The sequence below is a fragment of the Myotis lucifugus genome, unplaced genomic scaffold (assembly GCF_000147115.1).
Source record: "Myotis lucifugus unplaced genomic scaffold, Myoluc2.0 scaffold_2, whole genome shotgun sequence".
NCBI classification, from domain to species: domain Eukaryota; kingdom Metazoa; phylum Chordata; class Mammalia; order Chiroptera; family Vespertilionidae; genus Myotis; species Myotis lucifugus.
In genome coordinates, this window is record NW_005871050.1 from 26532792 (window position 1) to 26547041 (window position 14250).

Genomic DNA, 14250 nt, shown 5'->3' on the forward strand with positions numbered 1-14250 from the left:
CTCTATGCTGTACTTTACATCCCATGACTATTTTGTAGCTACCAATTTGTAGTTCTTAATCCCTTTAAATTTTTCACCAGCAATTCAGCCCCCCTCCCATCTGGCAACCATGAGTCTGTTCTCTGTATCTCCTAGTTATTTTTAAAAGGATCCTACTCCCAGAGGGGTTATTCTAATAAGAGAAAGGCACGAGCCTTCTCCTCCATCTTTTGTAGGCTGCTATTTCCCCCCCTGCTAGAAAGATCACCTGTCCTTCCCTTGGTATATCCAAATCCTATGGATCAGGTTCCACTGAAGAAATACCATATCTAGCCCTTCTCCTCTCTGAACTCCCATTGAACTAAAAGTCTGTACCTCACAGATTAGCACAAAATTGCTTTTCAATTGTTTCCTGTATATTGATTGTGTCCCCCCTCCCAAATAGACTGCTCCTTGAGGGTAGGGGCTATAGCTAATAATTCTTATGCCCCCCCCCCAACTGCCTGACACAGCATCCAATAAATATTTGCAGTTTGATTGACTGATGGGACTCTGACCTGTGGAAGAGGGGAAATGCTGGGGTCCAATCCCAGCGGGTCCAGGGGTCCCCAAAGGTGTGGACGGAGTCGGCGAAGAAGGAATGACACGAAGACAGCCTTCAGTTGGTCAGCAGCCTAGTCAGGACCTCTAGCCAGGATCTCCAGCCAAAGTTCTGGTCGGAGTTCTGGTTAGGAACTGATCAGGATCTGATGTTTATTGTCTTGTTACATCCATATTTATACCAGCCGATTTTAATCCTGTCAATTTCTATTACAAAGGTTAGGGCGTTTCTTATCTCCATTCCAGGGAGTAAAGATTATGTAGCTTAACTACCCGCCTGGCACTTAATTAAGGGGTTGTATCTCCTCCCTAACCTCAGGGAAAAAATCCCCACCTGGGGAAACAACCTTTCTCGGAGAGGTGACCTTGGTTAAAACACATGGCACTAAGGAGAGCAAACATATTAAGAACAATATGCTATATATGCCAGGTCCCTTGAAACATATGCTGTGCAGATGTTTCTTTCCTGCAGCGACTGTGTCAAGCAGCAAGGATGGACCGGCTTCCGGCAGGGAAACTCCACCAAATCTCTGAAAGTCAGAAGGGAACTTTGGAAGGATCCATATTATTGATATGTAAATGTACACCACAACCTTCTAAAATGAAATGCATATATTTGAAATGGACTTTAATTTCTATTTTGCTTTAGTATGACATACCCAACCACCTTTTACTCACATCATCATATACTTTCCTTCTGAAATGTTAGTAATCCATCCAAATATTTAGATTTTCCAGAGACCAATTTATATGCTGATGAAAACACTAATTATCAAAACCAGACTCACCCTTGAAGGACAAATGCTATGTTTTTCATAAAAAAACTCACAAGGTCTATGGGGACTGGTGGATTAAAACGGTCTTTTATTTTATGAAGGCAACATAATACTTACCCTTCACAGGTGAGATAACATATTTATGCTGAAGACTCTATTGCTATCCAACATAAAATAAGGTTCTCAAAGTTTTCCATTCGTGGACTTTTTCTTCCAAAGAAACACCCAGGTCAGCCTTAATTCATGTGATTTGCTATTGTCAGAGTGGTGAGTGGTTTTGCTTCAGAGCAGTGAAATTGCTTTCTATGTCCATAAAGTCAACAAGACAGACTGTGCTGTAGAAAAATAGGATTAAGTTAGGTAGATGTGGCTTGATTTTAGAGTCACCAGAAAGCATGAAGAGTCTGTTTGTGGTGCCATTTATTTACAGCCTCTCTTTGATAATGCCATTCTTTCTCTTCCTCTTGCTCTCTGCAAGGCATGGGCCCTGTCTTTGCTGTGATGGTCTGCCTTGCTTTGCTTATAACCCTGCTATCTATTAATGGATTTTCTTACTTTATAAGGTACATTTTTAATGTTTTTTATATAAAAAATATAAGCCCATAATAACCTTGTTAATATTGATTTCCAGGAAGTCATGTTGCAGTACAATTGCCTCATTACATGACCCACTGATTTTCTTTTTTCCATAGTGATTTACCATTCTTACTGGCCTCATTTAGGGTGAAGTGGTTTTATGATGCCAAGAATAACCTCCTCAGTTGTGTTGTCAGTGTTGTTGCCTGTGAGTAGATATGGCTCTCAACATTATCATGAAATAAGAGAACTAGTAGTACTTTAGGGCCTGTCTACTTCCTATCTGTCCTCTTTTTTTCCACTGGCAGAATCTTTCCTTCCCTAAATGGTATAGACTTGTGGGGAATGGAGTTTGGGCATTTTAAAAGTTCTAAGAATTAGGCAGAATTGGCTAGAATCCAAGATTTAGTGATTTTGATACTAACTCACAGGACTGTAGTGGGGGTTAAAGAAACCAAAGTAAAGTACCTAGAACAATACCTGACTTATAGTAGGTGCTCATCAAATGGTAAATCTTAACTCTTTCCCAGGCATATGAGACTTGCCTGTTGATAGTTAGGAGCCCAGAATTCCCACTTTGACATTCATGACTTTTGCCTAGGGTATCATATTCCAGATTTTTACTGTCCTTCTTCCTTGGACCAAAGCTCTCCTAGCTATTCATCACCACCATCTTTGTCTTTCTCCTTCAAATCCCTTAATAGGTGACCAACTACTCTGATGAACTAATTCAGGATCAGGAATAAATGGCTGAAGATGGCTTAATATGACACCCTTTTCTTATAATCGTTGCATTTTAACAATTGGGCCCTCCCCCATACTAGAATGATTTAGGAAGAGTGAAAAATTAAATCTATCACTACTCTCCTGCTTTAAGCTTTCCACCCTGCAAGCCACACCTTTGTTCTCTTTGTAAGGGTGGTGCTGACAGCAATGTGATGCAAATTTGGTAGGAAATGGAATGGAGCTATTTTGGCTAGCTTCAAGAAAGAATGTCTAGAGCAGTGGTTCTCAACCTTCTGGCCCTTTAGATACAGTTCCTCATGTTGTGACCCAACCATAAAATTATTTTCGTTGCTACTACATAACTGTAATGTTGCTACTGTTATGAATCGTAATGTAAATATCTGATATACAGGACGGTCTTAGGGTCTGTGAAAGGGTCGTTTGACCGCCAAAGGGGTCGCGACCCACAGGTTGAGAACTGCTGGTCTAGAGTGTATTAAGTAGCTATATAAATTTGGACCGGACACTAAACCTCTCTTGGCCAGAATTTTCTCATTTTAAAATAAAGAAATTGGATTAGATGATCTTCAAGAGTCCTTCCAGCTATGATATTCTAATGACTGTGAGATCCTGGATTGAAACTATAACAAGTAGCTCTTAGTGTTTAATATGTTGACATTGCTGTGGAAAAAAAAACAGTGTGATCCATTCTCCCTGTGATTAGAAACTTGAGAAAGCCACACAGAGTAGTAGATAACTTATGAATTGGTAAAACACACTTGATAAATGTTAACAGTGGACTGCACATCAGATGTTACCAGTGGAGCTAGACCTCAGTCCTTGAGTTTGGCTAAGAAAGAATTCAGTGCCAAGAACTCCAGCATAAGAAGTTTATTTAGAAAGTCACAGAGGTAGAAGTGATCTGTAGAAGATTTGAGCCAGTTAAGCTGCATGGACCCAGGAAACACGTTACAGCGGCAAAAGAAGGCCCTTGGAACTTGGGGAAAAGAAAGGCAAAGAAAACACACCTGGGGAACAGAAAGGGGGAAAGGCATGTGTGTGCTCGAGAGAGTGGGTCCTTCGTCTTAAGGGGTTTTATCTGTTTTCCAAAGATGGGAATTTTAAGGGAGATCTTAGGGTACCATCTCAATAAAATATTCATCAGCTTCCCAGGTGTGTCCTTTTATGGTCATGGTCACTACTGATTGGTTGATGCTCGGGGTGGGAGATTATTAGTCATTGAAACTAGTTCTCATGTCAGCCATGGTGTCACTTCATCTGGTTTTGCTGCTTTTCTAAGCTTGGAGCTGAAACACAACTGAGGCTTAAATGCTATCTCTAGTTTGACCAAAACTCTGTCTCTGTGGTCAGCAGAACTGAGGCTTTGTTCCTAAGATTATTTGATGCAAGACAGAGCCTCATTGTACTGGGGGCTTAATGCTTAAGGGAGTGGTGATGCAAGTGCTTGTGTGGGAGTAATATGAGGCTATTCTCTGGCCCCCTTGTTTCTCCTAGAAGGGGGTCTACCGTATGACTAGTGACATGCCAAGGAAGAAAAGGCCAGGGGAAGGTCCAAACAACATGACCAGATATATGAAAGGTCATGGAGTCTAAATCACATGACTGGCAGTATGCTATGGGAGGAAAGGCACTCCTGGGGTCGAGGTCCCACCCTACAGTACTTGTTTTCCCATTGCTACGCACCCCGGGCTTTCTGCCCTGATGACCTTCTGTACCTGGTTTATCATTCCTACTCTGCTCATATCTGTTTAACTGCCCACTAAATCAATAAAAACATTACTTTACAAAAAGTTTTTCTTTTAATTTCTGTGACTGTTACATATCCCTGCTCACAGCAGAAATTTAATGTCTTTAATTTAGCTGCTTCCAAAGAATAAAGTATTTAAATAACATCATTACCTACTTAGTGAAAATAAATTTCATTCAATCAAAAAACTTCCCACTCCAGGGAGATTTGAGGACTAATGGGCTCTGGCTACCCAGTGCCAAAACATCTCATGGTAAGGTGGAAAATGGAGTCACTCAGCTGTTTGTGTTATTTATCACCCCACCCCCACCCCCACCCCAAAGGACTGGTCTCACTGGTTTTTCCCATGGAACTCACTGGTTCTTTGGGCTTAGAGTGAGCTCAATTGCAATTCTTGGTAAAGGGAGGAAAAAAAGAAACAAAAATCGTGGGGTTGGCGGACATTTGTTTGGAGCTTGTGGGCTGAAGGGCAAAGAAGGCTGGAGAGGAAACTGATTGGAGAGGGACATGATTAGAGATTAAAATGATTGGAGAGGAAAATGAGTTTGAGACAATTGGTACTTGGAGTGGTCACAGAAAACTCAGAAAGGGGAGAAAAGCACATCATTTTCCAAAGTCACTTGGTTCTTGGTTTTTAGCTAACAAAACACAAAAGATGCCCTCTTTGCTACCTCCCTCCCTCTCTCTGCCCACACGGCTGCAATCAGAGGAGCTGAGCGGCTGATGAGTTTCTGTAATAGATGGTGATTACTTGCAGGAGAGTGACTCTCTGTTCCTTCATTTTCTGTGTTTTGATTGTTTAAGTTTTTTGTTTTTTTTCAGAATTAAGAACGTACAAAGAACTCAACCACCCCAAAATAAAGGATTCTTTGAACCCCTCCTTTCTCTCTCATCCAAAACAGATTGCCTCTCCTTTCTATAAAGCTCTCCTGTGTTTTGTAATACTAATTATGATAATGATAATAATGAGGCCTTATACTTTCATAGTGCTTCATGCTTTTCAAGGCACTTTCACATATCTTATCTCATTTGATTTTCAAAACAACTATATAAAAGCAGGTAAAGCAAGGGGAATTATCTCACTTAATAGATGAGGACATGAAGAGGTTAAATTATTTATCCAAGGTCATTTGGCTAATAAATGACAGAATCTACACTATGCACCAGGTCTTTGGATTGGGAGTACAGTTCTCTTTCTACTTGAATATATTCTGCAGCATGATTATTTTGACAGGTGTGCCTGCTTTAAGACAATTCCCTACACATATGTAACAGATAAGTTAGGGAGAGATGTTTTACTTTGCCAATAGATTAATGTGGTCTACCCAAGAATTCACTACAGGGCTCTTTTAATTTTCTCTGCAGGGCAGTACCTCCCACATGATAAAGGACATATTTGTTGGCAGACAGAAACACATTAATTGTTTGTTTAAAAACCAGTGGAATCACTGGAAAAACTGACTGGGTTGCTGGTACTTAAAGCTGCAGTGACATTGTAGATTTCTTAGAGCAAGTTGACAAAGAAATTGTCAGTTGTTTTCCCCACTCTGGCACTCAGCTTTAGTACATTCCACAGGGTAATCATTAAGGGGTACAGGAAAAGTTAAAGCCAAACTGTAGCTGTCAGTCACCCAAGACAGAACAAAAGCAAACAACCACATGGACTAATCCAAGATTCCTTCCAGGTCCTCAAGTTGTCCCATCAGCTCAACTGAGATGACCTACCTGGCTATGTGGGTAGACATCATAAACTCCTATGTGTCTAGTAATTGATTTTTAAGAAAGAATTACATTCAGTGCAAATTAATAGGCATGTTTGCAGAGAATCAGATTTAAGCCATGTCTATGTAATGTTCAGACAAGAGACCAATTCAGTAAAAGAAAACAACAATGGTAAAGCCCACTTATTTGGAATCAAGTAGATAAAGCAACCAACTGATTGAATTTTTCCACTTTTCAAACTGTTGCTTTGACAACACATAGATGCAACTTTGTAAAACAAGTGGTCTTGTGGGAAGAAAATTGGGCCCACAGCCAGGGACCAAGGATTCGAGTTCCAGCTCTGCCTCACACAATTTGCTCAATTTTTATTTGTTTCTTTAATGTGTTTTTGTGTCTATAAAATAAAAATTAATAATTATTTGCCCTGGTATTAGAAAATAAGCTATGGCTTATTTGAGAAAGGGTATTGGGTTCTTTAAAAGTATTCAGATGTTGTTTTTGAATGTGCCCTTGATGTGGGAACACCACTTTTTGATCTCAGATATCATACCATACAACACTTTCCCCCCTCCCTTTGATGTCTCTTCAATAGCATTTTTACTTTTCTCTTTCAGTCTTTGTAATTCTTCAAGTTGTGAGGACCAGGGTGGTTGCCTCTTTTTGCTGTGGGTACTAGGAAAAAGATTCATGTGTGGTTATTCTCTCAATTATTTTGTGTATTTTTAAACTTTTATCATAGACAAATTTACCCTGGGTTTGAAAAACATCCAGCTCTCTATGCTGACATTATGCTTGTTTCAGGTGTCATATAAATAAAATCCAGTTGATTAAAGGACCCCATAGAATTCTACTGACTTTGGAGAATGTGACATTTATCAATCCCCATTTTGGCAGTAAGGTAAGGAGCTTCTCTTTCTCTTGCTGTACTGTTCAGTATGGTATTCACAAGCCACAAGTGACTATTGAGGACTTGACATGTGGCTAGTCTGAATTGGGCTGTAAGAGTAACATTTTCACTGGATTTAGAAGACAGTGCAAAACCATGTAAAATATCTCATTACATATTAAAAAATATATTAATTACATGCCAAAATGATAATACATTGGATATATTGGGTTACAGTCTATTATTAGAGTTAATCTCACCTTTTTTCTTCTTATGTTTTTTAATATGCCTACTAGATAACTTAAAATTACATATGTGGTTCATGTTACATTTCTATTGGATAGTGCTGTTTAGAACAGTTATGTGGAAGTGATGCATTGCACTTTGAGTAATGGTGTGGTTTTTTACTTTATGTATCCCCTCTTTGTTCATTTAGACTCAACATTTGATTGCTAGTTCCTCAAGGGCAGGGGCACACCTTTTTTTTCTAATGTTATCCCAAAGCACCTGACATGGTGCTGATAATATAATAGGTGCTCATGAAAGTTTTGTTAATGAATCAACTAGTGAAAGATAGTTGAGTTTTACCAGGGGTTCTGTTCTGATTTTGATTGTGTTGTAATTCATGATCTTTATTGAGGGGCTGCTAATATGTCCTGGCCCTGTGCTAGAGATGGCATATAGTTTCTGCCGTTAATGAGATTAGAGTCAAGTCAGAGGGTCATATCATACTACACAAGAAAGATTATGGACATATTGCACAAAAGACACTAGAAATATGGTAGTACGTCAGATGAGACAGATCAGTGGATAAAGGCTTTCTAGAGACCCAACACTGAAGCTGTGTCTTAAAGAAGGAAGAATAGGATTTTTCTATATCACAAGTAAGAAACTGGTAACCACTTTTGTTTGACCCTTATGGTTACAAAAATTAGTAGCCAGATTTTTGACATTGTGAGATTAAATATAAAATTCTGGCCTTCTGGGTATTTTTAAAAAGGTTGGAGAATCTATCAACCTTAGGTATCATTGTGACAATTCATTGGAACTCTACGTAGTAGGTGCCCTTTTTGCAGTTTGACACAGTTCCCATCACTCTCTATTGTCATACTCAGTCCATTTCATCAATTTATATTACCCATCTGGCCCCTATAGGAGTCCTAGGTAGAGAAGACAGCATAAACAAAACTTTGAAAAGAGATGTGTGAAGAAGAGTTTTGTAAAATATAGCTAGTAATGGGAGAGTGTGCCTTTCTGTACCCAGTCTATAACCAAAATAAAGACCTTAGTCTTTGCAAATTCTAGTATGGTGTTGGCAGGTGTAGGGAGAGGATACAAACACCTCATATTGTCCCCATATGTTATTTACTTTTGCTACACTCTTGTATCAGATCTGATAATTATCTTTGTGACCAAACTGATTATTTGCCTAAATGTGGCACTGAAAGGTGTAATTTAACTAGTTGGCTAGATGAGATTGTATTTACAGGGCAATAGCCTATACAGTTGGAATCAAATGAAAAAGTCAGGTGTTTGATTTAATTTTAATTACAATAATAAATCTTACTTGTTTAAATCATCAGATCTTGTTGTAAGGTTGATATCATGTTCCTGGAAATGTATTGTTGAATGCCAGAATTATCACTCTGACTAAAAGCCACATTCCACATTCATGTCATAAATATATTGATGATAGTATCTATTTTTGAAGCCACCAGAGAACCCTGAGTTGGTATAGGACAAACCCTTCTCTTCAAATGCTAGTTGTTCTTCATATATCTGTCATCCTCTGATATTATCGAAATAATAATTCTAAAAATTATTCATTTATTTTTTAAAGTATTCATATATTTCTTTTTTAGCCTGTACTGACTCTTGGAGTAACAGGTTACTGTCTGCTGTATAAAATAGAAATATTTTTTATTTCACTTAAGTTTCTGTCTTTCAAGCTTTAAGAGGCTACCTCTGACCCCTTGTTCTAAGATACAGGAATTTGGCAACCAGAACAAATCTTGCATCAGTTGGAGAGATGAACTGTTTCTTCTCAGCAGGAAGAGTTAAGCAGGGGGTAAAAGGGAAACTAGACTGCCTTTCTTTACCTCCTAAGTGAGGCCTTCCCAGTGTGGTTTCCTTGTTTTGTTTGAAGGTACTCCCAAAAGCATCAAACATTCTCAACTTCAATAGTAACTACAAAGAAAGTCCAAAACAGGACAGAATGGGTTTTTAAATTGTCTACCACATTGGGTTTTCAAAGTGAATGCTCTCCTCCATTGGATAAATTATTGACAGCGCCCTAAAACACCAAAATTGGCATAGTATATATTTGCTCAGTGTAGCTAAATGCTTTGACTTAAATTTGTGGCAGTAAACCTCTGGATCGTGCCTTGTACTTAATTTAATTTGCTTTAAGTATAAACTTGAGGTATTGGGGAATTGATAATCTTCTCTTTCAAAAACTACAGACAAGATAATCATATAGCTTTTGAATGTCAAATGGAATGGGCTGATGGTTTTATACATGTATTGACACCTCCAATATTCTGAAGTAAATCTCAATTACCTAAGGCAGTCTCTTGGTTTTCCATCTGCAAAATGAGGGGTTGAACTAAATTCTTTATCTTGGTTGCTCATTAAAATCTCCAGATGAGCCCTAGCTGGTTTGGCTCAGTGGATAGAGCGTCAGCCTAAGGACTGAAGGGGTTCTATTCCGGTCAAGGGCACATGTCCGGGTTGCAGGTTCGATCCCCAGTGGGGGGCGTGCAGGAGGCAGCCGATCAATGATTCTCTCTCATCATTGATATTTCTATCTCTCTCTCCCTCTCCCTCCCTCTCTGAAATTGATAAAAATATATTTTAAAAATCTCCAGATGTAACTTAAAAAAATACCTATGCCCAGGCCAATAACTTTGATTCATTTGATATGGGATGGGCCTAGGCATTGGTAGTTTTAAAAATATCCTCTATATGTGCAGCCAGGGTTGAGAATTGCTAGATAAATAGATCTCTAAGCCTCTTCTGACTCATATATGCTATGATTCTCTGATTCTATGGAAGAATCTGTGTTGAATTATGGTATGTTTTATTGGGTGGAGTTGGAAGGTTATAGTGTAGAATTGAGAAGGGGAAAAAATAAACATCTGTATGTAACTGGCTTTTAATAATATGTCACATATTTCCTCATTTGGGAAGGAGGCAGAAAGTTCAATTAGTTCCTGTAATGATGGTTGGTCAGTCAGATGAGTATTTCTAAACTATATAGGCCAAAGGGGGCCTTCATCTGCTCAAAGGAGTGTGTTAGTGAGAATAATACCACACAATGAACTCAATATTAAGCTGATGATGGGGTGCAAAGAAAGACAACTGGAACTAGAAAACTGCCTAGCTAGGGCTGAGGAGGACTCTGGGAGAGACCCTAAGTTAATTGAATCAACAGATTAAACAATGAGGTCCAATGTTCTTTCTGAAATTGTCCTCTATTAGGAGTGTTTTAAAGATTTATTATCTAGTTTCTGTTTAAAATAAATCAAAATTTCATGAGAATTACTATTGAAAAATCTGGAAGTTCCAGAAAGTGTGTCTAGAGTAACAGACACCTAATAGGAAAAGATAGACTTCTCTAAGAATATGCCATAACATTGTACTACACTGACACAAATTCATATTTTGATTGTACACACAGATGCATACCCTTAATAACTGCACAGAAAAATCAACCTTTATTTCATATACTCTTGGAGATGTGAAAGGAAAGCCAGATGAGCAGACCTCTTGGGATAAAGAATTGTGAATGGCAGATGCAGTGGGAACATGTCATGACCCTGCTCTAGTAGCCACAATGTAGGGTAGAGGGTTGAGATGGGCATTAGTACAACCCTGGCACACACAGAGAGAACCCATTGAAATCATCATCCTTCTCCATTCTCTGACTCCATCTGTCTCTCAAGCCCTTTGTTTTCTTCTTTCTCATTTCACTCTCTCTCCCTTCACACCGTCCATGTTCAGCTCCCTTTCCCAAAGCCTTTTTTCCTATCTTCCCACCTTCCTCTATACTCTTTATAGCTCTTCCTCCTCCCCTCTCCTTACCACCAAACGTATCTATCTCTCTCTCTCTCTCTCTCTCTCGCTCGCTCGCTCTCGCTCTCACTCTCGCTCTCTTTCTCTCTCTCTCATTATAGAATCAAGTCATCAAATCTGAAAAGGACCTAATAAATCATCCAAGTCACCCAGCTGTATTAGTGAGGAAACTGAGGCTTAGACCATTTAAGTGGCTGCCCTAAGGCCACCCCTAAATTTGAGGCAAAGTCAGGTCTAGGACCTAGTTCTCTTGACTCTTAGTTAATACACCATGGCCTCAGTTCAAAACTAATGGACTTTAAATTACTTCTAAAAACTTTAGCGGATAGAGTTTGATGTTTCTTCCTCTTAATTAAAAAGTGAATGATGAGTGAAGTATTTTATCATTCTTTCTCTTAAAAGGAAAAAAAACACACCTCAAAACAAATAGTGCATGTGTGGTAAAGATAAAACCTTCCCATTTCCTCCCTTTTCCTCATTATTTGTGAAGTAGGACACACACAGACTCAATAAAAATTTTCTTATAAAATTTGTGAGAATTATTGAAATCTTAAAACAAATACACACAAATCCCCTAAACCAGTGGTCCACAAACCACGGCTTGCGAGCCACATGCGGCTCTTTGGCCCCTTGAGTGTGGCTCTTCCACAAAATACCACGTGCGGGAGCGCATGTACAGTGCGATTGAAACTTCATGGCCCATGCACAGAAGTCGGTTTTCGGCCTGGGCGAGTCTATTTTGAAGAAGTGGCATTAGAAGAAGTGGAGGGGAGTGGTGTCGGTCGGTCGGGCGATGGGAGATGTGGTGCAGGCAGGCCGTGGGATACGCAACACAGGGGAGGTACATTGTTTTGAGGTATGTTCCCTGAGGTCTACCCCTTCCAACTCTCCCATCCACACTCGTCTCTCTGAAACAAGTATACAAGACTAGTGTGGATGGGAGAGTTGGAAGGGGTTGACCTCAGTGAACGTACCTCAATCAGATTGGGGATGTTTTTAGCAAAGACCGGCTTAGGAGTACCCTAATTAAGTTAATAACAACGTATATAGTTTAAGTTTAAAAAATTTGGCTCTCAAAAGAAATTTCAATCATTGTACTGTTGATATTTGGCTCTGTTGACTAATGAGTTTGCCGACCACTGCCCTAAACCAAAGAAAGACCAAGGAAGTAGAGCAACAAAGTGAGAAATGGAAGAACTTGGTTCTAATCCTACCTAGCTTTCTGACATGGCCAAGTTGTTTAATCTCTTTGGGATTCAGTTTCTTTATTATCATATGAAGGGATTGGCCTAGGGACACCTAAGACCCTTTCCAGCTCTCAAATTTAATGAATTGGCAGGAGAAAAAACAGCTCTGCTTACCTACCTGTAAAAGCTAATAAGCCAGAGTGAAGGCTAAACCATGTCTATAATAGGATTGACTTCAGGAAGCAGGTATCTGGTACTGGGTATAGGCAGAGTCAGGGCTATCAATATTGATGTTCAGGTTGTGCCTTACACAAGGGCACCATATCTCAGATGGTACTATTTATGTTGTAGAAATATACTAACTTCTATGAGAGGGGTGCAGGTGTGGGCAGAGATTCTGGCCTTCTAGCCTAGTTTTGGAATGAGGTGTCAGGGGCACCTCCTCATATCTACATTTATACTAGCACACCAGGCCATGCACATACATAGTCACTGGTAAACATATGTGTACTTGGCTATGTGCTATCTTGACTATACCCCAGGAGTTTCTTGAGGTTACTCCTTTCTCCTGCCTAATATTCTTGGAGATACAATTTTAGCTTCTCAACCCCACCTCTACAGCCTGACTCCAAATCTGACAAAGAGGCCTCACCTGGCAGTCAGGGCTTGGTGGTATACAAAGTATTCCTGCCACTAGTGGAAAGTATTTCCTGGTGTTTGGAAGATGTATGAGTAAATGAGAGTGTGGTATATCCATGTATGTTTACCATTGTGGCTGCTGCCCAACATCACAGGGCTGCCACAGGCTGTAAAAATAACTATTTTTTATTTTTACTTGAGGGAAAGCACCCTTTCCTAATTAGCACAAAGGTGCCATGATGGCTAGGAATGGCCATGAGTCGAGTAATATAGTTGAGTTGCAAAGATGTGATAACCCACGTCCCGCGTGGTTCAGGGTTCAGGCTCTGGAGAAGGGCCGCGCGCAAATGACAGAGACAAGGCAAGAAATAATAATTTGGAAATTGGGGGGCCAGGCGGGAGCCTCACGCAAGAGGAAGGACTCCACTTGTGCTCAGGCCTTGCCATCCTTTTATTCAGTTTGGGATACACCCATAGCCCTTAGGCAGGCAATTCCAGTAACAGACAGACTAAGGATTTACCTAACTATCTGGTTGGGAAGTTGCTTCAGCTACCATTATTAAACAGTTGGTGCAGAGCTCTGACCTTTGCCAGGGCTCAAGGTTCACCAGCATTCTGGGCTCCTTGTCCACACCACTCTGCTAATGAAGACAATAGGCAGCTTCCAACACAAAGGCTCTAGTAAGGCTTTATTGCCCTATTGCCCACTGGCATATCCCACACATTGGCTGATTTTGTGAATTCTCATTTCAGTTTAAGCTTTGACCCCTCTAAAGGCTAAAGTCCTCAGAAGGCTAAAACTTCAAGCTCATGACTTCTATGATTAAGTAAGTGTGGGGTGGAGCCTGAGAATGGCCTTTCTAGCTAGTTCCCAGCTGACCATGATACAGCTGCACCGGGTCACACTTGAAGAATTGCTGGGCACAAGACCAGGAAGGCTGCCTTTGGTGTTTTGACTGTTCGGCTGCTGCCAGGCACTGGTCCTGGACTACCTTCCTGAACTCTGTGGGCACTGAGCCTGACTGGCACAGTTTTGTTCAGCTGATGAAGGCCTCTAAGAGCCATTCCATAGTTAAAGAGTTTTGAGTTCCTTGGCTAGAAGATGTTTTCTAACACAAAGTGTGGGTGAGAAACTCAGATGCCTGCAGCTCCCATTATTTAGCCTTTGCCTCTGGCAGGTCTCCGGATGCAGTACCACAGCTGGATATTCCTTAATAAGAGAATGGTTACACTCTCATATTTTGCTTTTATTATCTCTACTAATGACAAATTGGTACAGCCTGAAATGGAATCTCCAGGCTATAGGTAATAGATGTG

The 14250-nt window shown here is 40.0% G+C and overlaps 1 protein-coding gene across 1 annotated transcript in view; it reads left to right on the top strand.

Moving 5' to 3' along the window:
• Nucleotides 1-14250, top strand: part of GUCY2F (guanylate cyclase 2F, retinal) — a 115068-nt gene that overhangs the window by 34023 nt on the left and 66795 nt on the right. Inside the window, 2 exon segments of the mRNA XM_006082338.1 lie at nt 1834-1918; nt 6949-7045. Of these exon segments, the coding sequence (XP_006082400.1) occupies nt 1834-1918; nt 6949-7045 (182 nt within the window).